Source organism: Ischnura elegans, chromosome 9 (genome assembly GCF_921293095.1).
Source record: "Ischnura elegans chromosome 9, ioIscEleg1.1, whole genome shotgun sequence".
NCBI classification, from domain to species: Eukaryota; Metazoa; Arthropoda; class Insecta; order Odonata; family Coenagrionidae; genus Ischnura; species Ischnura elegans.
In genome coordinates this window covers 64,876,018-64,898,981 of record NC_060254.1, presented here as the reverse complement: position 1 = coordinate 64,898,981, position 22,964 = coordinate 64,876,018, and the positions used below count along the sequence as shown (strand labels likewise).

General features: G+C 37.6%; 1 protein-coding gene across 2 annotated transcripts in view; it reads left to right on the top strand.

Annotated features, from left to right (window-relative positions):
• LOC124165891 (lachesin-like) overlaps nucleotides 1-20,062 on the top strand; it is a 130,722-nt gene extending 110,660 nt beyond the window's left edge. Inside the window, exons 5-7 of one of the 2 annotated variants that reach the window (XM_046543431.1) lie at nucleotides 4,811-4,979; nucleotides 17,431-17,542; nucleotides 19,881-20,062. In XM_046543431.1, coding sequence (XP_046399387.1) covers nucleotides 4,811-4,979; nucleotides 17,431-17,531 — 270 coding nt within the window. In that variant the 3' untranslated portion in view covers nucleotides 17,532-17,542; nucleotides 19,881-20,062. The other variant, XM_046543432.1, reaches the window with a different exon arrangement.
• Nucleotides 20,063-22,964: the final 2,902 nt, after the last annotated feature.

Below are 22,964 nucleotides of genomic sequence, written 5' to 3'. Positions count from 1 at the left end.
ATAAATTTATTTTAAAATCTATCAAAATATCTTTTTTCAGGTTTCTTGCAACTGGGGATACTTTCAAGACAATTTCATTCAGCTATAGGCTGGGCAGATCGACTGAAGCTGCTATCATTCACAGTACATGTAAAGCAATAGTGGACGTTATTCAAAACGAGGTCATGCCTGTGCCAGATGAAGCAAAATGGAACACTGTGGCATCTGAGTTTTGGGAAAAGTGGCAGTTCCCCAACTGTATTGGAGCCTTGGATGGGAAGCATGTTACAATTCAAGCTCCGAAGTTATCAGGCAGTTTATACTGGAATTACAAGCACTCATACTCCATTGTACTTATAGCCTTAGTTGACCTATGCTACAACTTCATTGTGGTAGACGTCGGAGCTTACGGGAAAAACTCGGGTGGAGGTATTTTTTTAAACTCGAATTTTGGAAGAGCTCTGGAGCATGGCCAGCTCAATGTTCCCAGGGGTGGAGCACTACCTGGAACAAATTTCGAACTGCCAATGGTCATTGTAGGTGATGAAGCCTTTCCTCTTAAAAGGTATATGATGAGACCTTATCCTGGAAAAGGTTTTACAGATGACAAAAGGATATTTAACTACCGTCTAAGCCGAGCTAGGAGTATTTCTGAAAATGCGTTTGGAATTTTGGTACAGAAGTTTCGCATTTTCTCCCGACGGTTGCAAGGAAATCCTGAAAACATTACGACTTTAGTACTAGCTGCTTGCGTTCCCCACAATTTAATAAGACAAAATGAAGGAAGTAACATGTCAGCATTAAATGAAAGCAATGATGGGACTGAGAGCACCAGACTCCGTAGCAGGGCCTGCAATCTTCAAGACCTACCCCGTCTACGAGGAGGGTCAACAGGAGAAGCGTTTGCTGTTCGAGAAAAACTCAAGGATTTCTTTAACTCTCCAGTTGGAAGTGTAGAATGGCAAGCGAGGGCTGCACTGGGAATATAATACGCCCAAGATTTAACGCCAAATGACATTGGACTTTAACGTACAAGTAGAGATAATATTTTGAACTTCAACTTTCAACTGTGGAAAATTCAACTGTGTTATTGCGTTAATTATACATATTAAATTTTTATTCTTACTTTACCTCTTCTTAAACTTATTTATTTATATTTTTGTGAGTTCTTGGGGTTTAAGTCCAAATAAATAAAAACCAAATTTAGCCAACGCTTCGATATAATTGTATATCATCTAAAGGGCTTGGTTATGAAAAAGAAAATGAGATAAACATATGGATGAATTAAATATAATATGATAGTAAAATTTGGAAGCATAAATATATAAAGTTACAATACTGTTTTTAGTTTATAATAAAATGAAATGACAAATTCAGTATTAAGTAATTGAGAAAAGGAAAACACAGGAGTTCAACGTAACTTAATTTGTGGTGTTTGTTTATGGTAACAATGATTATTTTGTAGTCCATGGTTACATTCAGAGAAAATCAATCAAGAACTGGGAATTTCCGCACTTCTTCAATAAGTTTCTCGCTCTCCATATTGCACGAGCCCGCACCGTCACCGTCAAAAAGTAAACTGAACTAGTCGGTGACGGTGCGGGCTCGGCGCGGTCTCCAAGCACGATGACGGTGCGGGCACGGTGCGGTGGTGTGTGTCCCTACGCGTTTGAATGCATTGTTTTCCTTTCTCGCCGTAGCACGTCCAACACTCGGCCGTGTGTCGGCGCGGGCTCGGTGCGGTTATGTGTGTCCCGGCCTTAAATCGTCCTCTGCGAACTGTCCATTACCGTTTGACTCTTCCGAATTAAAAACAGGATTTCATCGATTCCTGAAACGAGAAGAGAGTCACATATTAATGTTTTGGCAAAACTCGGACTTTGTCTTTTCGTGTGTCGTTTGACGAATGGTGATAATATTGAGCAACTGTAGCATTCTATTTGAAAGCAGTTTTAGTTTTTCTTTAATTTGATGCATAATTTATAGCTGTAATCTAAACTAAACAAATAAATTTTTTTATAACTAATTACTTCAGGCTTTACTTTGTGAAACCTCTCCATATTGGAAGTAAGGAAATAAAACTTTGTAAGGTTCACTGTTATTTAATTATGGGCACGACCCGGGTTTCGTAACTTGGTTACATCGTCAGGTGACTGATCTTGCATGCATCATACATTTATACACAAAGTACACAAGTGACTGTGAGGACATATATCGGAAGGAAAAGGACCCCCGCTCTTTCAACCAGTCCTTTTCCTTCCGATAGATGTCCTCACAGTCACTTGTGTACTTTGTCTATAAATGTATGATGCATGCAAGATCAGTCACCTGACGATGTAACCAAGTTACGAAACCCGGGTCGTGCCCATAATTAAATAGCAGTGAACCTTACAAAGTTTTATTTCCTTACTTCCAAATAAACATTTTCTTTAAAACCCCACCATTCTTTTTGACACATTCGGTAATTAGATCGATAATTTTCCTCTTCACGCCACCTCTGATCAATTCGATCCTTCTTCAAAATTGGAAACCCATTAAATCTTATTTCTCTTACTTGTAAGCATGCGTAACTGTCCTTTCTGTACTTTTATTATCCATGTTTTTTTCTCAGAATTCTCAAAGTGAATTATGATATGAAATGGTTTATAGCACGTTTTGGAACATTAATTACGTGACCCTGAAAGAGCTCGAGAATAAAGCGAAGGATCAAAAATGGAAACATGAGTCTCTCTTGTGCGTATACCTTTTTCGGGATTGCCATCAGGATAAAAACTTACCAGCTGCGACTCGGAACTCATTCTAAGTATGAGAGAAAATTAGAGATAATGATGATGGGCACGAAATGTCGGTAGAAATGGAGTTTTTAACTCGGCGGTTATTTTGAGAAAAGGTTGCCCACATAATTCGCCGGTTAAGCGTCAAATCTTATAAGAGAGTCTCTCTATTTTTCAAACTCTGTCAACATCGACCATAGTTAAAAATTTGTGAATGTGCCCATTGATTTTTGCTCAAATTTACCACCATAATAGGAATTTCCTCTTTCTGCAGAAAATTTAGCGGCATTCTGGCGGAATTGGATGGTTCTAAGGATGATAGGTGAGGCGACAATCAAGGTCCAATCTTGACTCACGGGGTCCCTTTGGCAGTGCATCCATATTGCATACATCTACGGACCAGAATACCTCTCGCGCCATTGGCATGGCAAAGGCATGCTTACCTCCCGCCCTCCTCACCGTGACCCACGATCTTACTGTGGTCAGAGCCCGCACCGCTCCACCGCAGGGAACCGTCCCTGTACGAGGAATATCTTCCTTTTACGGGGGACCGTCATTGAGACGTGAGGCCATCGTCAGCTCATCCCTTTATTCAATGTCTGTTTTCCGTCTCCTGTCCTCGAATGTACCGCCTTTTTTGTTTGGAATATTTTCATTCGGGCGAGACAAAGGTGCCAAGGTCGTTGCGAGATTTGATAAAATGTCTGAGGTTCAAATTTTTTCCTTCTCCCCCCGAAATGTTTTAGAGATACTGTTTCGAACATATCTCCTTTGAGGAGCACACTCGGGTAGCTTATATGAAGGCATTGGTTCGCAAGCGTTCCTTTTCACGTACAAACCGCTGCGGTCTCCCCACCACTATTGGAGTCGAACCTTGTCAAAGGACTGGCAAAGCATGCCTCAAAATGGCTTATTTTATTGGAAGTTTGTGTCATCTTATTAGCCAGCTTCTGAAGTCTCGCTCATGCCTCATCCTCATGTCCTTGTAGGAGATGGCAACAAGGTGACTGAGAATTTATTGCGTGGTACATGACCTCTTTTCCTTTTTCTCCTTGCATTTATTATTCCTTTTCGTAAGGAATGCTTTTCTATGGAGAGGTGAAGGCTCTGGTGGCTTTATTTTGCGTTCCTCTGTTTCCCATCATGTTTTATTTCACAATTTCATTTCGCCATTTCACGCGTAGTGTCTATATTCACGAGTGATTTTCTTTATTGTAAGGCTCAAGAAGAGAGTAAGGATGTGAACTAAATATTTACCTATATGACGTATGCGAATGTTTTTTTATGTAAGTTCCCGTTAAGTAATAATCTAGCCTCCATTTGAGCTCATTTAGGAGGCGTTGTCAACGTACATATTTCAAGGACTACACTAACTGCAGTCATTTAACTGGAATTTTCATGTGCATCAAATAACTCTTGATCATCTCCCGTTGCTTTAAAATAAAACTTTTATGTTAACATAAATTTTTGATCACTATGAAACTTGGTTTTTAATTCAAAATCAAGAGTAATACGTTATAGAAGTAAGTGTTTGCGACAGAATGGGATCAGATTCAAGAAACTTCTGATCACCAAAGGGGAGTAATAAGCAAAACTTGAAGGTTCTCTATATCATTTTCGTTGGAAAATTGTGGTTAATTACCATATAAAGTTTACTTTGGCACGGTTATTTGTAATTGCTTTTCTGTATTTATTAACAAATTCCTTAAATGCCTTTCTCTAAATGATATTTCAAAATGCAGTTTACGATTTCGAATAGGGTAAAATCGACTCAATTGTATGCTCATTTATTCCTTATCATTGGGGAATCTTACTCAAATGTTTGTTGATATGTTATTGCATTAAATTCCAATTTACCGATGGTCAGGTAGCAATATTAGGACAAATAATTTTGACTTATTAAGTGCATATATTGAGCGGAAATTTCCTGAGGAAATAAATACGTCGAGTGGAAAAATTACTCACCTTAAAATTTCCATTTTTGAGAGAATTCCTGGTCACACAATTTTTAGGCTTTTTGGTGTTTAAAATAATTAACTTCTTCACTTCATTTTTAGGAGATTAGTTACGACTCTCCCCGTGGTGGTGTGAGCGTGATCACGGAGAAAGGAGACTTAACTACGAGTTACCTTCTGATCCAAAGGGCGAAAGCAGCCGACTCGGGCAAATACACCTGTAGTCCAACCAACGCCAATCCCAAGACCCTAAATGTCCACGTGCTCAACGGTAAGTAGATTTGGAGTTGATCTCAAAGGATAATTTTATTATTGAATGGCAAAGAAACTCACTTCTGTCAATGTGGGCAAATTTATAGTTACTTTAAAGCATACCGCTCTATTCAGGAGTTCGTTGAATGGATTTAAACATTTTTCTTGTCACTTGTGCTTGGGAAAATATGTTTCCTAATTAACATCGTCACGAAGTGCTGGACACTAGGCTAGTACGCTAAGGTTATTTAAGGAGGAAAATGTGAAATTAAATAAACTATGGGAATAGATACATTATTCATACATCATATATATTGACTACTGAGGTTACTATGAATAGCCAAATATCACTATTGAGAATAAATCCAAATTTCCTCCTGTATCCCAGAATAAACTGTCTTTGGGAGGCTATTTTCCCCGTCAAAATATATTTATTTTTTAAGCACATTTTGAAGTACTTGGAGACCAGGAGTAGAGCTCTGAGCCGTTGTAACCAGGAGTAGATCTATTTTTGATAAACTCGTTAATAACTAATATCGGTAGTAGAGAGGCACAAAGAGTGTCGTTCATATTCGAAAAAATGGGCGACAAGGTAAAATTTGTAATTGTATTACTTTTGGATTCTTGAGAATTTTAATTTTCCTGTTCTGGATACCGTGTTTTGCATGAATCATATCCAAATTATTAACTGGCGTTCAATTATCAAATATATTTTATTAATCGATCAACCAAAGTTTCAGCACTAAGAGCCTTCATCAACGCACTTGGTATTCTGCTTGATTAAATGCGAAAATTCAATATTGGTTTTAATTTTGAATTGTAATAATAATAAATCAATCTATAATTCCACGAATTTACTACTAAAATATCTTACAGGGGTTGAGAGACAGAAATTGACAGCTATTATAACAATCCAGTTGGTTTTAATAAATTATTGGCTCTTCACATTGATAATTTTATTGGCAATTTATAGATTGTGGCATTGGACGTTGAACTTCATTTTTTTGTGTTATTCCGCCATTATAAGTTCCAATATCTGGCAACACATGTATGGTACACGATTATCGCATAAAAATAGGCAGTAGCAAGGTTCTCATTTCTCTAAATTATTGCAGCTCTTACTGTTCAGAAATATTTACTAACCATAAATCTATTTTATGGTTGTAAGTAATGATAGCTATCACAAAAATAATCCAGAATCCAAATTCATTGCCGAATAATATATGCTTAATCATTCATAACGTTCAAAATACATAACATTAAAATGGATGTTACGTAATGTTACTCTCAAAAAAATATCAGTGCACTTTCAGAAAGTATTCTACCACTCATTTTTCTGCTGTGAGCACAGACTGCTCAGTTCGATATTTTCCTAGCAGTATCCTCCGAGAGCTTTATTTTTACTCTTGTTCTCTGTTTGAAGAATGGAATGAAAGGCATACAAGGTGGGGTATTATATAAAGTTTTGCCTGAGTTACAATAGCAGGAAAGCTTTTACGACCGCCGCCGCTGGGCATCAAGAATACGCCGTCGAGAACTTAATGTGGCCACTGGCATTCAATGAGAAAACTCGTCTGGCTTTCCTGCTAGTGTTGAGGCACTAAAAGGAGAGCTTGGAGAACACGATCACGAGTGAATGTTTCAATATTTCCTCGAATGTATTTTGAATCTCACATATTTATCCCATGGCTTAGTATGAGAGATATTGTTACGCATCGTGAAAAGATATTAGATAATCCGATGATAACACACAAAGATGAATAATGAGAGATTAAATGTACTGAGTAGCCGTGGACTAATTCATCCAATTATAATCCAAATCAAGGTAAACTTTGAAGAAGCAGTCATCAATGCTAAGATGAGTTTGACGCAGCTCTCCACTCCGTTCTCCTATCGGCTAATATGTTAACATATTTGTTCTGCTTTAAATCCTTTATAACTTGTTCTATTATACTCATATGTGGTTTACCTCCCCCTTCGTCCGCCCGCCGTCCATCGCCGTCCATCCCTTACACCTGTCTTTATCCTTCCCCACGATAATTTTCTTTTGATCTACGTGTCTCATGATGAGGCGAAATTTCGAATAACTTAAAAAAAACCGAAGGGGCACGGACAAAAATTTTAATACTTTAAGTCAGATTTGTATCTGCATTTTTCACTGTAGTAATAAAATCCATCATTTGGAGGGTGATGGAGAAAGAATTTTGAAAAAATCATAAACTTAAAGGGTGGGTTTCGAAGGTAACAAAATTGAATTTTCTTCGCTGCACCTATTGATTTGAGTGGGATAAAACTACCTGAAGGAGGTGGGGTGAACCTTAAGTATAAAAAAAAAAACAGTTTCAGTGCTCTTCAAGCTATTAGAGCGGCAGATCGTCTTTTATTGTAAACCTCTGCGCGCCAACCGTGTCACGAAAAAAATGGAATCGACAATTGAGCAAAGTTTAAGTTTCGCGCTAAACTGCAAGACTCTCTTGAGGAGGCAAACACAATGATTCGTAAGGATTACGGGAATTATGCTCTGTTCTACTCACAAGTTTTGAGGCCTTTAAGAACTGCCGGGAAGAGGTAAATCCCCAAAATGGCAAGAATGAACAAATAAAAAGTGAAAAAGTGGAATCAGTGTTCATCGCCTTTTTAGATAGCAAAGGAGTGATCCACGAGGAATATGTTTCTCAAGGAAAGACAGTTAATGCTGCCTAAAAAATGAACGTGCTGGAAAGACTCAGAAAAAACGTAATCAGGATGAGAAGAGGCATCTTCGCTACCTGGCTTTTCCATCACGACAAAGCGCATTGCCACAACGCTCTATAAGTCCGCGAGCTCCTGAAAAAACACGAGGTTCAAACGTTGCTCCAACCCTATATAGTCCTGAAGTCGCCAGTCATAGTCTTCATTCTATTACCTCAGATTAAGGCAGCCGTGAAATGAACCCATTTGTCGTCCTTAGAAGAGAGACAATCTGTCGCGACGAGGACTTAGCAAGTGGTTCCCGAAGAAGCCTTCCTGGATCCGCACCAGTCATGACAGATTCACTGGAAAAAATATTTGGAACCCTAAGGGAATTACTTTGCAAAATTTTAAGTGTTTGTCCAAATATGTTCAATAAATTTCTTTTTTAAAAATAATTGTATTTTTTTCGGAACGCATCGTGTAGATTGTTGAGTCAGACAGAATTTCCAAAAGAGTGGAAAACGACACAATGGCCGAAACTAACAAGCTATTAACTTTTCATGCCAGAGCATATTGTGAGCCTTTTCACCTATTCTAGTCCCAGGTAGACTTTTTACATTGTTAATTCATGGAATTTTATAGTGTTATTTTTAAATACAAAAAATACCCATGTAATGTAAGTGATAAGAAAGAGTCCATTGATGAAAAATTAATACCTATACTAGAAAAAGTAATATACAATACACTTTGTGTGCGATTTGAACCAATGATTCTGAAAGGCTGTAAAAAGGCAAAATCACGATGCATGACGACTGCAGGGAGATTTTATTTTTGTCATGTCAAAATTAATAATTAATGGCCTATTTAAGATGCCTCCAACTTATTGAACGACCAAAGTACCATTATTTAAGGCACATTTCCTGATTAAAGCAGTGGGGAAATACACCTTTTTTGGCTTTTGATTTTTCGTGTTTATACTAGAATTTTACGAAATCGTCTGTCAATAACGCGAGGGATGAGGTCGAGTGAATTTATTAATTATTTTACTTATTTTCAATTATTATAATTTCCATAGAGAAACTAAGTACATGCTTCCGATTTAAAGGTGTTATTTTTTTGCAATTTTTCCCTTAGTCGGTGTAAAGAAAAGACTTCGTTAATTACCATCATCATTAGTCAACAATCCTAAGATTGGTTTGACGCAGCTCTCCATTTCTCTCTCCTATCCGCTAATCTCGTCATAGCTACATATTTATTCTCTTTTACATCCTTTATAACCTGTCCTATATAACTCATTCGGGGCCGTCCCTTGCCCTTTTTCCCTTCCACTTGTCCTTCAACGATTGTCTTCATCAGACCATCGTGCCTCAAAATGTGGCCAACTAAGTTGTCCCTTCTTCTGATTAATGTTTTTAGGAGGCTTCTCTTTTCTCCTACTCTCCTTAGCACTTCCTGGTTACTCACACGGTCAATCCATTTTATATTCATCATTCTTCGGTAGCACCACATTTCGAATGCTTCCACTCTTGATTTCTCTGCTGCTGTCAACGTCCAAGCCTCGCTTCCATAGAGAAACATACTCCATATGTAGCATCTGATGAATTGTTTCCTTACTTCTATGCTGGTATTTTCAGCTGTAAGAAGATTCTTCTTTTTGTAGAAAGCCCTCTTCGCCTGCGCTACTCTACTGTGTATTTCTTTCTTGCTCCGTCCATCGCTGGTAATTCGGCTTCCCAGGTAAGAGAACTCGTTCACCTCTTCAAGCTTATGCTGTCCTAGGTTGATGTTTGTTTTAGCCTCCTCTCTTTTGCTGCAAACTAATATCTTAGTCTTCTTTTTGTTGATTTTCAGCTGATATGTGGCCATTGTCCTTTCCATGTTTGTCAACGTCTTCTTCAAATCCTTCTCTGTCTCGGCTATGACTGCTATGTCGTCAGCAAATCGCAGCATACTAATTTTTTCTCCGTGGATATTGACACCCGAAGCTTTCTGCTTGATTTCGTTGATGGCTTTCTCAATGTAAACATTAAAAATTAAGGGGAAAGCGCACAACCTTGTCTCACCCCTTTTCTTATTCTCGCTTCTGCACAATTTGGTCCACATTTGATCACAGCTACTTAGTTTTTATACAAACAATAAATAATTTTACGATCATTGTAGAGTACGCCGATTCCTTTCAAAATTCTAAGCATTGAATTCCATTCCATGTTATCAAAGGCCTTCTCTAAATCGACAAATGCTATGAAGGTTGGTTTGTTTTTCTTCATTCTCTTCTCTATGATCATTCTAAGAGCCAAAATTGCTTCCCTTGTGCCCCTGCTTTTCCTAAATCCGAATTGGTCCTCATCCAGGAATTCTTCTGCTCTTCGTTCAATTCTCCTGTAAATGATTCTTGTCAGAATCTTCGACGCATGTGTCGTCAGGCTTATGGTCCTAAATTCTTCGCACTTCTCAGCTCTCTTCTTTTTGGGTATGGGAATGATGATGTTCTTCTCAAAGTCACTAGGTAAATCTCCTGTTGAGTACATATCGCAGATAGTTTTATACAGTTGAGTTAAGACCTTTTCTCCTGCATTTTTTATTAACTCTGCTGGAATGTCATCTATTCCTGGGGCCTTATTCTTTCGCAGGTCTCTTACTGCCGCGTCAAATTCCGATCTTAAGATGCTTGCTCCAATGTCATCCTTTTCAACTTCACTTTCCTCTTCGAGAACTTTTGAGCTAAGTTTGCTCCCGTTGTATAATTCCTCCAGGTATTCCTTCCATCTCTCGGCTTTGTCTTCGTTTTCAATTAGAATGTTTCTATTCCTGTCCCTTATGCTATTACATTTTGTGTTTCGTTCCTTGAAATGGTTCCTCACTATTCTATAGGCCGCTTCCACTTTCCCTTTTACGAGGTTATTTTGTACGTCCACACATATGTTCCTCATCCACACTTCTCTGGCTTTCCTCGCTTGGCGGCAAATCTCGTTCCTTATTCTCTTGTAGCAAGCCTGTCCTTCCTCAGTATTCGTATTCTTATACTTTCTCCTTTCTTCAATGAGGTCTAGGATTTCATCCGTGATCCATGGCTTTTTCTTAACACATTTTCTTATCCCTAGAACTTCTCTAGCGGCCTCCTGAAATCCACTTCTTAAGGTAGTCCAGTTATTCTCAACTGAGTTTTCAGACTGATTTAGTCCTATCTTGCGCTCCACTACTTCCTGAAAGGCCTGTTGATTTTTTGGCTCCTTAAGTTTCTCTAATTGCCAGGTGTTCTTTGCTGATTTCTTCAATTTCTTGAATTTCAGATGGCATTTCATCATCACTAGATTATGATCACTGTCGATATCTGCCCCCGGGTAGCTTTTAGAGTCCTTTATCTGGTTTCTAAACCTCTGCTTCACTAAAATATAGTCTAGTTGACATCTTCTTTTGTCTCCTGGCATTTTCCATGTGTATCTTCTTCGCATGTGATTCTTAAATAGAGTGTTGGCAACCACTAATTTGTGTTCGGTGCAGAACTCTAACAGCCTTTCTCCTCTTTCATTTCTATTTCCTAATCCATATTTTCCGGTTTCGTTAATTATGCAACCGTAAAATAAAACATGCACTGATCCAAGTCTCAATGGGTTCCAGTTATTTTCAAGGTTCCGAATTACAGCAAAGCTCCAGGATATACGTTTTCGAAACTGTCGTCACTGTAGTAGATACTCCGATAACTACACTCAACCTGAATATTAACACGGAAACCTTCACAGGAATTACACCAGTAGTTTATTTCAGGAAGAGTAACAAAGACGTTGACCTTATCAAACAGGTATTTTAATCGGGGCATCAAAACTGTCAAGCATTAAAAAAATAACAACTTTTACTCCCTTATTTTCTAAATGAGGAATGGATGGCTGAAAATCACTATCATAACAGCTCTCTAGGATATTTCTTTGCAAATTGGAGGCGAAAACTCGGTTTTTCCTTATATTTATAATATTTATTGTTTTCATTCCTCACTGGAATTAAAATTAGATTTTGGGCGCCGGGATATTCCAGTGTTGGAGATGAAGCTTGCGCCTCATAGTCTATGGCCCTCGTAAAGAACCTTGGGTAAGAGTAAGTGGTGCGCCTGGTCGTAAAGAAGATAGGGAAAGGATTGGAGGGTAAGGTGGGGGGTTCTGAGATAAAGGTCGGTGAGGGTGTAGGCCTCTGTGTGAGGCAACTGGATGTGCCAATTGGGAGTGGGGGGAAGTTGGGATTGAGACGGTTGGGTCAAGTTTACGGCGGTTAGTATCTATCCTTGGAGACAAGGGGACTGCATAGAGAAGGACCAATTCCATCCCACAGAAGGCTGATTTCTGTTGCCACTTCGGTCGCATTTTAATCGGTTTCCAAAAATGTCCGCGGCGCGGTGATGAGTGCAATGCGATCCACTTTTTTCCAAATATTTTGCAGTAAAAATGTTTATCATTGCCAAGTATAGTTATTGAAAAGTTATGAATTTGATAGATCACATCACACACATAAATTTCGGTTGGTACCCCTAATTTTACCTTATTTCCCCGTGGAAATCGGATCAATTTGTCCGTCAGCGACGCGAGTGGCGAAAGCCATTCACATACGTTAGAAAAACGTAGCGGATTTCTGTGATTGCTGTCAATTTCCTTCCCCTAACTCCTGTGGTGGAAGCAGGAATTTAGGTTTATGGGCAGAGGATATATAAGCTTTGTGTTGCGGACGACTTAGCAGTCTTGGCAGAAAGTGAAGACAAACTACAAGAAGTGCTTAGGGAGATGGGAGTCACGCTGGCTAGATACAATCTAAAGTTAAGCAGGACCAAAACCAAGACTATCGTTGTAAGAAAAACAGGAAAACCAGTACATATAACCTTGGGTAATACACAGCTGAACAATGCAGAAGAATGCACGTATTTAGGAAGCAAGATCACCACGGATGCCAGAAGCAAAAGGGAAATTAGCAATATAATACAACAGGCAAAAATAGCTTTCAACAAGAAGAGAAAGATATACGTTTCAAAAAACATGAGTATCAAGATTAGGATGAATCTACTCAAAACTTTTGTTTGGAGCATAATACTTTATGGTAGTGAAACTTGGACAATAGGAGCAGCAGAGAAAAAAAGAATTGATGCTTTTGAACTATGGTGCTACCGTAGAATGCTAAAAGTTTCATGGGTAGACCGGGTTACGAATTAAGAAATAATGGACAGAATGGGAGTGAAAGCAGACCTGTGGAATATTTTAACTGCAAGGAGAAAGAAATGGGTTGGTCATTTACTGAGACATGATGGATTGGTAAAGACAGTTTTAGAGGGCACCGTGGAGGGGAAGAGCGGCAGAGGAAGGCCGAGGTTGAGTTACATTACCCAAGTGATGAGGGACAAGGGCTGCAACAGCTACCTGGAGCTGAAGAGGCTGGCGGAAGACAGACGGAGATGGAATAACTACTGCAAACCAACCCAAGGGTTGACTACTTAGAAGAAGAACTCCTGTGAGCTATTAATGTAGTATATACGTGGAATTATAGATTGATTTCTTATTATTCTCCTTCAAAATGAAAACCAATATTACATTTTCGTGCATATTTAATCGAGCATAATACTCAGTGCGTTGGTGAAGGCTCTTAGTGCTAAAACTTGGGTCAGTCAAGTAATTTAATTTATTTGATAATTGAACACCAATATGACGACATATTTAGAGGCCGACTTTTGGATCCACTTTTGTAATATTCCTGCCTGGTGGCAAGAGATAGAAATACTGTGCCATGATAAGAGGCGGAAAATGAAGATAGCGAATATAAGCACCGTAGAGTCGTAGGATAGTATTGAATACAAAATACGGAAACAGATTTTTGAACGCTTACGGAATGGGTTGACCAAAGTTAATTATGATGCTCTTATCTTAAAGACAAGGGAACATAGTCTTTGGTTTATTCATTTCTACTTATTAGTTATGCGGTGGCAGTTTTTATGTTGACCGCATTTTTGCATCCAAAATTTTTTTACGTTAAAACCGTGTATTTTTCTGATCAATCGCATCGCTAAAATAACTTATTATAAGACTAAATTAGTTTACACCATTATATATATACATTAAACCTTATCAGAAATCTAAATTTTAGATTTCCAAAGTTAAATTATCGTCAGACAGCAATATTTTTCAGGGTTGAAAAACTATAATTCATTTCACTCACTGATGTAATATTTTCATATTGATGTGAATATATGCTTTGAATATTCGATAGGGTTTAATGGGAGGCAAATTCGATTCATATAAGATGGGTTTCATGATTAGTGGCTAGTAATCTATTTTAACTCAACGTCATGTTCATAGCATGGATGTTTTATTTTGATTTTTAGATAAATTTGGTATAGAACCAGTAAAAATTCATTTCGTTGAAGTACCTACCTCATGAATATTTAATTTCAAGTCATCTACCGGACGCATTGTGGCATAGGAATGGCTAAGTGTATGGTTTAATAAAAAAAGGCATGTCACCTTTTTACAAACACAAATATTCTTCCGGAATCCATAGTCTCTTGATTCCATAGTGATGCTAGTATTACTTTTTTCGCATTATTCTCGTGCATATTCATTATTTTTTTCATGAAGCATGCAATTCATATATATGTTAACAGTATGGAACAATATGAAATGAGAGGCCTGCCTATGAAACTTGAGTTACATAGAGGGGATTTCTTCAATTTTAGCATTAATTTTGCTCGAGAGAGTATGATTTTTGAATACTTTTTCTTCTAATTTATGTATCCTGGCAATGGCGTTCCTTCACGGGAAAACGACTTTCTCTTAGATTCCGAGTGTCACCCGACGCTTAAAACTGAGCTGAAACAAACCGAATAACAAATCTTCCACACCACACTGGGTGATGTGGATCTGGGGCTCCGCCATCGGCACACAATGCCGCAGCCGCAAGAATGCCAGCCGCAGCCGAGACTCTTATCGCTCGCCGAAATTTCACTCTCTTGGTCGAAGGGGCTGCAAAGTGAAAGGAACACTAGGAGTCGAATTTCGCTTGGGATGTTTCCTCTTCGAGATTTCAGCCATCTGTTCTTTGACAGACTACACTGCTTTACTATTGTACTCTATCCTGTATCTATGGAATATCTTCAATTGAAACTCAAATCTTATTTACTTAAAACATAATCATAGATACACTAATATTGGATTTTCCACAAATTTTACATTAACCTGACACAGGTTTTGACTATGCTTATTACTTCATTCTCAATTATCATTTATTCATTCAAATTTATGCCAATTTTACCTTTAAGAACTGTGAAATAGTGTACAGTATCGAGACCTGTGTCAGATTAATAAAACATTTGTGGAACATACAAAATAAGTGTATATGTGATGAGTTTTCATTTAACAACTTAATATCACCGTCCACCCTTAATTGGTTATTTCCTTAACTTTTATTTTATTTGCTGAACAAAGCATATTGCCATATTTTCTTGCTGGAAAGTGAGAATAATGAAAGATAATCGTAGGATTACTACGTACTTACGTAATTCAGGATATATATTAATTTTACTGCGTTATCTCTAGCTAAAGAAAAGGTCATATTGGTCATTTGGTCACCACGGTAAGTCCAGTTAGTAAGAAATGAAATAGAATATCTAATAGGTGAAAGGCCTGGAGAAAAGTACTTGGACAGGTCAGGAAAGGATTTGGTGTAAAAGAACCTGGGGGAAGTACAAGAACAGGATTGATGAAGAATTATGGAGAGCTTCTGAACACGAACCATTGGCTTTAATACTGCTACTTTTTTTATGTAATGAAAAAGAGTTTGTCAAAAGTTCAGTGTATTGGTACATTTTGATAGAAGAATTAAAAATGTATATGATGAACTAAAATTTTATTTTATTTACTGAGCGAAGCATAGTACTATATTTTCCGCGCTTAATGACTTACCCTAGGAGGTGTAAATAAAACAACCCTTAGAAGGCGAAGGGTAGATCCTGCTAGAATTTTAGGGAAAACCAACGGGGAAAAGGCCCTACCATATTGACATATTTTCACGCCGAAAAGTGAGGTAAACGAAAGACTAAAGCAGGTTTATCATTCAGGGCATTTTTTCCTCCTCTTACGTTATCTGCAGTTGAAGAAGAGGAAAGGAAAAGAATAAAAGCAAAGGAGGAGCGAGAAGGAAAAGGATTTTTTAGCGGAAAGATAAATAGGTAAGCCAAGTTATAATTTAACGCAAAATTCGATCTTTTTCGGGGCGGTGACTTACTACATGATTGCAGGGGGATAGAGAACGTCAGGAAAGATTTCATCGCAAATCGGAATGAGAATGGGAGAAGACGTATGCGGGAAGGGAAGTTGTGGTACAGAGTAAACCTTCCCAGCTATAACTATAAAGGCTCCAAGGTTGCTGGCGGGGTGAAAACTATTAAACCTCGGCGCCTCGCTAGTTAGGGGTATCACGCCATCTCTCTCTGAAGCTAAGGCACGCACGCTCTTACCTTACCCTTTAAAAACCCTTCTTTCCAGTTGGAAGGTACGCCGTATATAGTATTTAGAAGGGCCTTTTATCCTTTGGTTTTCTCTTCAAGTCTAGCAGGAGCTACCTTTCACCTTCAAAGGGGAGTTTTATTTCTACTTCGTAGGATAAGTCATTAAGAACGAATGTTGGAAGACATGTAGGGTATATGTACGGCGACGTATACATATATACGTCGCCAGCCAGTAAGCCAGTTCAAGGGTTTCAAATAGTCTGGGGCACAAAGGAGAAATTTACAGTCTTGGAAGAGTGTAGGAGGACGAAGTGTATTCTAACTCTCCATCTGAGAGGTACCGTAATAACAAAAGCTTCCATATAAAGTAGACCCCCAACTTTACAATGGATTTGAATTTTGATGGATTAGGTATAAATACGATGTGAGCTGTTTTTGCTTCACTCGCTACTTAAAATTATAAATTTTACTGAATTTCTTGATTGAAGCTTTCGCGGCTCATGATGATTAAAAAATAAGTCACATACTGGTTTATGCCACGTGTTGTAATGGAGATTGCCCCGACGTTTCGCGACCGACTGCTAGTCATTATTCCCTTGACAAAGTGACCAGCAGTCGGTCGCGAAACGTCGGGGCAATCTCCATTACGACACGCGGCATACACCCGTATGAGACTTATTTTTTAATTTACTAATTTCGTTTCTTCATGCACAATGTATCATCAATAATTCAATTCTGCGCCATATTTTCTGAGTATTTCCTTTTACGGAAAATTATAGGAACGATAAATTCTTTAGAATGAAAGTTCTCCTCCTTGAAGCTATTTCATTCAGAAAGAGGGTAATGGAGTGGTATGCCATTTTTCACATGCGTAATTGTACTTCCTATTTAAAAATGAAATACATTTTTTAGCATAGCCAAATTTGGCAATGGTGCTTTGTGCACTGATTTCTGCTCCTGGAAATAATGCGTCTTCGGCGCATAATGGAAGCCATTTTACCGAGGGTCATCCGAAACGGAATATTATTGCTAAGCTAGGGTTTATTTACATCCTTTTGGTTACCTGTGATTCAATGGACAATTATGGAATGCCACTTGTCCCTATATCGTTTTATAATGAGTCTGTCTCCTGCTTCAAGTTCCAATGCTCGTAGTTATATTCATGTGTTCGGATATAAAAATATAAACTTTGTAATATTGTGTTCTAATGTTAGATAAAAACATGTCCCACTCTTTTGCATTTTCAGGAAACAATGGATAAAATACCTCAAAAGTTTAATAAGAACAGAGACGTTGCATAAATTTATTCCAATTTATTTTTCAGGGGAGCACCCAGAAGCTATGCAGCATGGAGGGCAGCAGAGGCTAGAGTTCCCATACAGTGTCTTGCTGATCAGCTTCATGCTAGCAGTCTCAGGATCCTGAGTAACGAGTCTGTAAGTAAAATAAGCAAGCACTAATATGCCCCTCAATTTTAATCTGAAATAGTGCAAAGTAAAAAAATATTTTTACGGTTTCATACAATTTTAATGCTATAATCCACGGTTAAACATAACATTTGCGCGAAAAATCAAAGTTTATAATAATTTTCTTTAAGAAATTACCGTAGTATCATAAAATAAAGATAAATCCTAAGTCTACGTTGCTGTAGAAACCTCTATTCCTGTATCATACCCTGACCCAGTGCTGTAGTGTGGCCGGTACGGCGTACCCCCAAAATTCCAGACTCATTAAACAGCGTACCGGTTAAACTACCTTTTTAGATCTGTAAAAATAGCCCTACTGTAAATTGTCCAATGGATTTCAGAAAGAAAAATTGGAAATGATAATTACTTGATCAGAGTTATCTTGTGGTAGACTTTGGAACTAATATAAGAGTTAAAGTTTGACATTTCAATCGCGGCCGGATGTACCTATGTACAATACATGATCAGCTGTTGGCAATTTTGGTGAGTACCGCCAAATTTTTTTTTTCTAACTACAGCACTGCCCTTACCTAGTGTAACCCATGATGAAGAAACTACCATCCTCACGAAGATTTAAAAACTTAACTCTCCGCCAAGTGTACAATTGAAATTGCACGGGTATATCAAACACTCCTTAATTCCTAGATTGAGTATTTTGTATTGTTTGCCATAAATCATATCGAGTGATGAAGAGGGAGCGCCACGTCAACAGTACCGAATCCACGACATGACATTTTTCGCCGTAAGCATCTTCAAACGCCCTCTACTTTCACCATATGAAAAGTAACCGAGCGTCAATATAAGCACATCTAGGAGTCGAGAAGTGGAATGTTCTCGTATTAACTACGACTTGGCGTGTTTCCTTGAATTTCGTAGAATTCATACCGCACAAACAATGACGTATATTCGTTATCTCCGACAACTTTTCAGCCGAAGGAATACAGAGAATGATTTGGTAATCTTTAACGAAAGTTTATATGTTGTTTTAATCTTTTATTGGACTTAAAAATCTAATACCAATGATGACGAGAATGTGTGATGGATTTTATAATGTTTAAGTAAATTAATTTTCGGTGATATCATTTCTCTTGTACTGCTTGAGTAGGAATGAGCATTCTGCTACAGTGTTGCTTGGCAAGAATAAAGCTGAAACCGCATGGATGTGGTATGCACAAGGTAAATTATCCTCTTCAAAGGTGAAAATGAAATTAAACGTATCTATCGCTCATACTTTATATTATTAACATTATTGATTAGTATATAGACAAATTCTTTTTATAATTTTTTTATGGTCTCATTTTTTACTTATTTTTTCTCATTTAGTGGACTATATATTTAGTAAGCATCATTTTACTATTTTTATAATTTCTTTTCTTTGTTTTTTATTCCTTATTTCAACAAAAGATTCGTGGAATCCAAGGAGTTATGGCAAGTGGCGGAGCAATTTACGAGCAGTTAAGAAAATATAGTGTACCCTGTGTAAATCACATCGTTTCCTAATGTAGTTGAAGGGAAAGAAGTTAAGAAAAGAGTTTGATGATGAGGTAAAGTATTTGACGAAGGAAGGAGATTTTGTGTTCGGGGAATATCGTTATATATCTGAAGCTAAATGTCCAAAAAAATGTTACTTGAATTGGTACCGTCATGATTCTGATAACCAAAAAAAAATTAAATAAGGAACGAATGAAAATTAATCCGTGGATGGACTGGAGAAAAATACTTGAGGCAAGTCAAGAAAGTAATAGGATAAGGTAGAAGATAAGATAGCTGCATCAGTAGAAGCAAAAGGGTGCCATAAAGTTGATCGTTTTTAATTTCATAAAGTATAACTTACAATTTCACGTTCGGCTGATTTTGAGGCCCGTGCCCCATTCATGATCCTGGCCCTCTTTTCTCATTCCAATTGCTTTTCTCACCAAAATTTGGAACGGCAAAATTGCCCAAAAAGATTCTAATCCTCATGAAAAAAATACTTTTTCCCTTGTTTCGAGTTGAGAAATTGGCTGTGACTATTTTGAATAATTACTTAGTTTGTAATTTCATGGAGATTCAAGTTCTTTGCCATTTCTGCATATAAAATCCTTGATTACTCTTCATTCAATTATTTCAACATAGACATAGAGTTTTTAAGATGAATTAACAAAATGTAACTCAGTCGAAGCTCTAAAATTGGGGTTTTAAAGTTTAAAATTAAGTTCAGGCCACTATGTCAGTTGTATGTGTTCAAGGAAGTCTATTTACCTGTAAAGGTTTAGTGACACATGCTATGCTAGTAATCCGGCTAAATTGATGTTACTATCCATTTCAGGGGAAAATGCCTGATTCCATGGCAGGAATTGCGACTGTCATCAGCACGTGACTCCAGTATGCCAGAAGACCTTCACGAGAATACGGTCACAAAAAATGTGTCTGTTTTAATGAATGAAGCCGTCATCTATTTGTCTATTTGTACTTTTGTATCTATATTTTTACAATATATTTTTGAGTGAAGTGTATGCTCTTTTCATTTATTAAGCTCATACCTCAAAATTCTATTCTTCCTGCTATATCTCTCTACCATATTTTCGAGGCTATAATATCTGCTGTTTTCTCAACACTAACGTATTTTAAAAGTCTAGTTAACTTTGAGTCAAATTCAATTACAGAAACAGTTGTCAGATTGCTTTGTTTTCATTTTTGAACCCGGTATCTATAGTATCATGCATGAAATGAAGTGCTATTTCTTTGATTCATTCTCTTCTATCCTTCCAGCTTTGGAAATATAAATAGAACGTGTTCCAGTTTATTTTTCTCGTTTATTTCAGAGCCAAAAGTGTTACAATTTTATTTTTACGCCAGTCCGATTATTCCTTTGATAACTTGGCTTCATTTTAATTTGCGTTACCTTTTTTACACTTGAACTACATCAAGTTATAATTTCCCCTAATTGCTTTAAAGTTTTGTCCCTTGAGAACTTTCTTAATTTTTCAGTGACCCCTCACACCATATTGCAGATGTAATTGTCTCATCAAGTCTCTTATTTTTTATGAAATCATCTTTATGGATTAAGATGATACCAGCAGTCCCAAAGATACTGCTTCACTCAAGTTTTATCAACCATCGTTCCAGGTTTCCTTGGTGCTACTTCATTTAAAAGTTGCATGATCACGATTCCTCTTCCTAATCTTAATATGGCCGAAAAATTGCAACAGGGAGGGGTCCATCTCAGGTTAGTGCAATCAAAGCCTTATCTGGTTTTAAATGCAGCTTGTTCTGATCTGTCATAACCCTGGAATAGAGATTAGTTGGTAGTGTGCGGAAATTGTGCTGCAACATGGCTGCAGGAATATCGCATATATTACTCTGCGGAGCAATTCTTAAATTATTTCCTGCTGAATTCGATTATTGAGCTGTTTTAGAGTTTAATAAGAATGCTGGTTTAAGAACTGTAGCTTGTTTTTTTTCAACATCACGTTAAGTTTTTATTTAGTATTCTTTGCGTTATTGAGAATAATCTACTATTGTGCGACGCTAGATTTATCGTCGATAAAGGAGGCATCATTCCTCTCCAATTGGCTGACATTAACCTTATGCGACTAACGCCGAGTGACTGACGCCGTAGGATATCAACAAAAGGTGTATAGCAGTCCAGTTATGCAGGAGATACTATAGTGAGAACCAGGAACGTAGCCCGAAATAGGGTGGTTTTCTATTATTTTTTATTGCTTAATCAAAAGATTATTACTTCTGGAGTACGTATTTCATGGTTTTAAATTTTTTAATGACGATATATATTTTTCGTGATTAAATGAAAACTGATAATTTTCCAGCGCGCGAAAACACGACGGCTAAGCATGAATGCTGGAGAAAGTCCGTGTGACGTCATTCTGGTTCCGGATGCCGCCGTGTGAGGCCACCTTGGTGCGAGGCTTTGAAGGCCGCTACGATGGAGGCTGATAGCAGGTATCTTGGACGATGTAAAACTCCTGACCACTCGTACAGTTTCAAGGTCCCTATGACGTCACGGGGAGTGGCATCGTATGGGCGCCAATCTGGCCTGTTTCAAAGTTAAATTGAGGTTAAAATTGATCATTAACATTCGTCTAAACTGGTATTTCTAAAACAAAATAATTTGCATATTAGGAATACACTAATGGTGGGTAATGAATAGCAATAAATGCCTTTCGTTTCCTTTGATGAAGGAAAATACCCTATTTGCTTCGTAAGGGAGCTTTGGTGTAGCGCTGGTTGCCTACACGGATATTTTTGCCAATTCTCATGCATCTGTTCCTTTCTATAAATTTAATCATTAGGCATGGACGGTATATAAGTAAAGGCCGTTTTACACGGGACACGAAATTGTGCAGGTTAGAACTGCATTAATTTAAAAAATGGCATGGAATTGCACGAATGCATGGACGACATTGGAATAGGGGCTATTTTTCCATCTCGCGTCCACGTATTCCCGCATACGTTATAGCAATTAACCGCTTTACATGACGCAATTTTGACGGTGCTACCGTACACGTCGGATTGTGCAAGAACGTGCCCTGTGTAAAATAGCCTTAATATTACCCTTTCGATTCCTTCATTTGTAGATTTTGTATGACGTATGATACAAAAAGAGGTTAAATTGTAGCTTAAAAAGTTGACGTGATATATAACAACTGAGATAATATTATCCAGAGTCCAAAAGAAAGTGAACAACAAGATCCTAGACTACAAAATAGCTGCTCTTCAGTGTTATCGCCTCGAGGTTCAAGAAGTTAATAATGTACTCAGATAAAATCAGTAGATATGTTTCCTAAATTGTGAAAACTGGAAACTAGTAATCTAACTCGTTGATTTTAATTTTTTTCTTCTGCAACTTTCCTTGGTAATATTTGCTTGAGATTTTCCTCTTCGTCAAAATTTGTGGTTCACTTTAAGTTAAAAAGCATAAAAAACTAGCATAAACATATATAAACTGATGTTTACAGCTTAATTCTTGGACTGTAATTATGCGATAGACAGTCAACATCTTATGATTATCACTGTATACTTCCATTTTCTCAGTGCATCAGTTGCAGTAGAAGGTATGGGACGAAGTGGCTGAAAGAAATAACATAATTTGCGTAAAGTATAAATTTGAATATCTTTTTTTCTAAAAAGTGACAGCGTCACTGTCCAATAATCACTAAAAGGCACAAAATAACTTATAGCGGCAGGGATTTCTGTAATATGTGACCTCCATCATCATAAATATGATGGAGGACGCATGTTACAGAAAAAGCCATCTTTCTAGGTTACTTTCATGAGGTAGCATAAGATGTAATGGAGGTTTGTGCTCTCCCGTCTCTGTTACGATACAAGGAAACAAAGAAAAATGTAAGGCTTGAGAATGTCAGCTGTAGCAAGGAAGTGTAGATGGAAA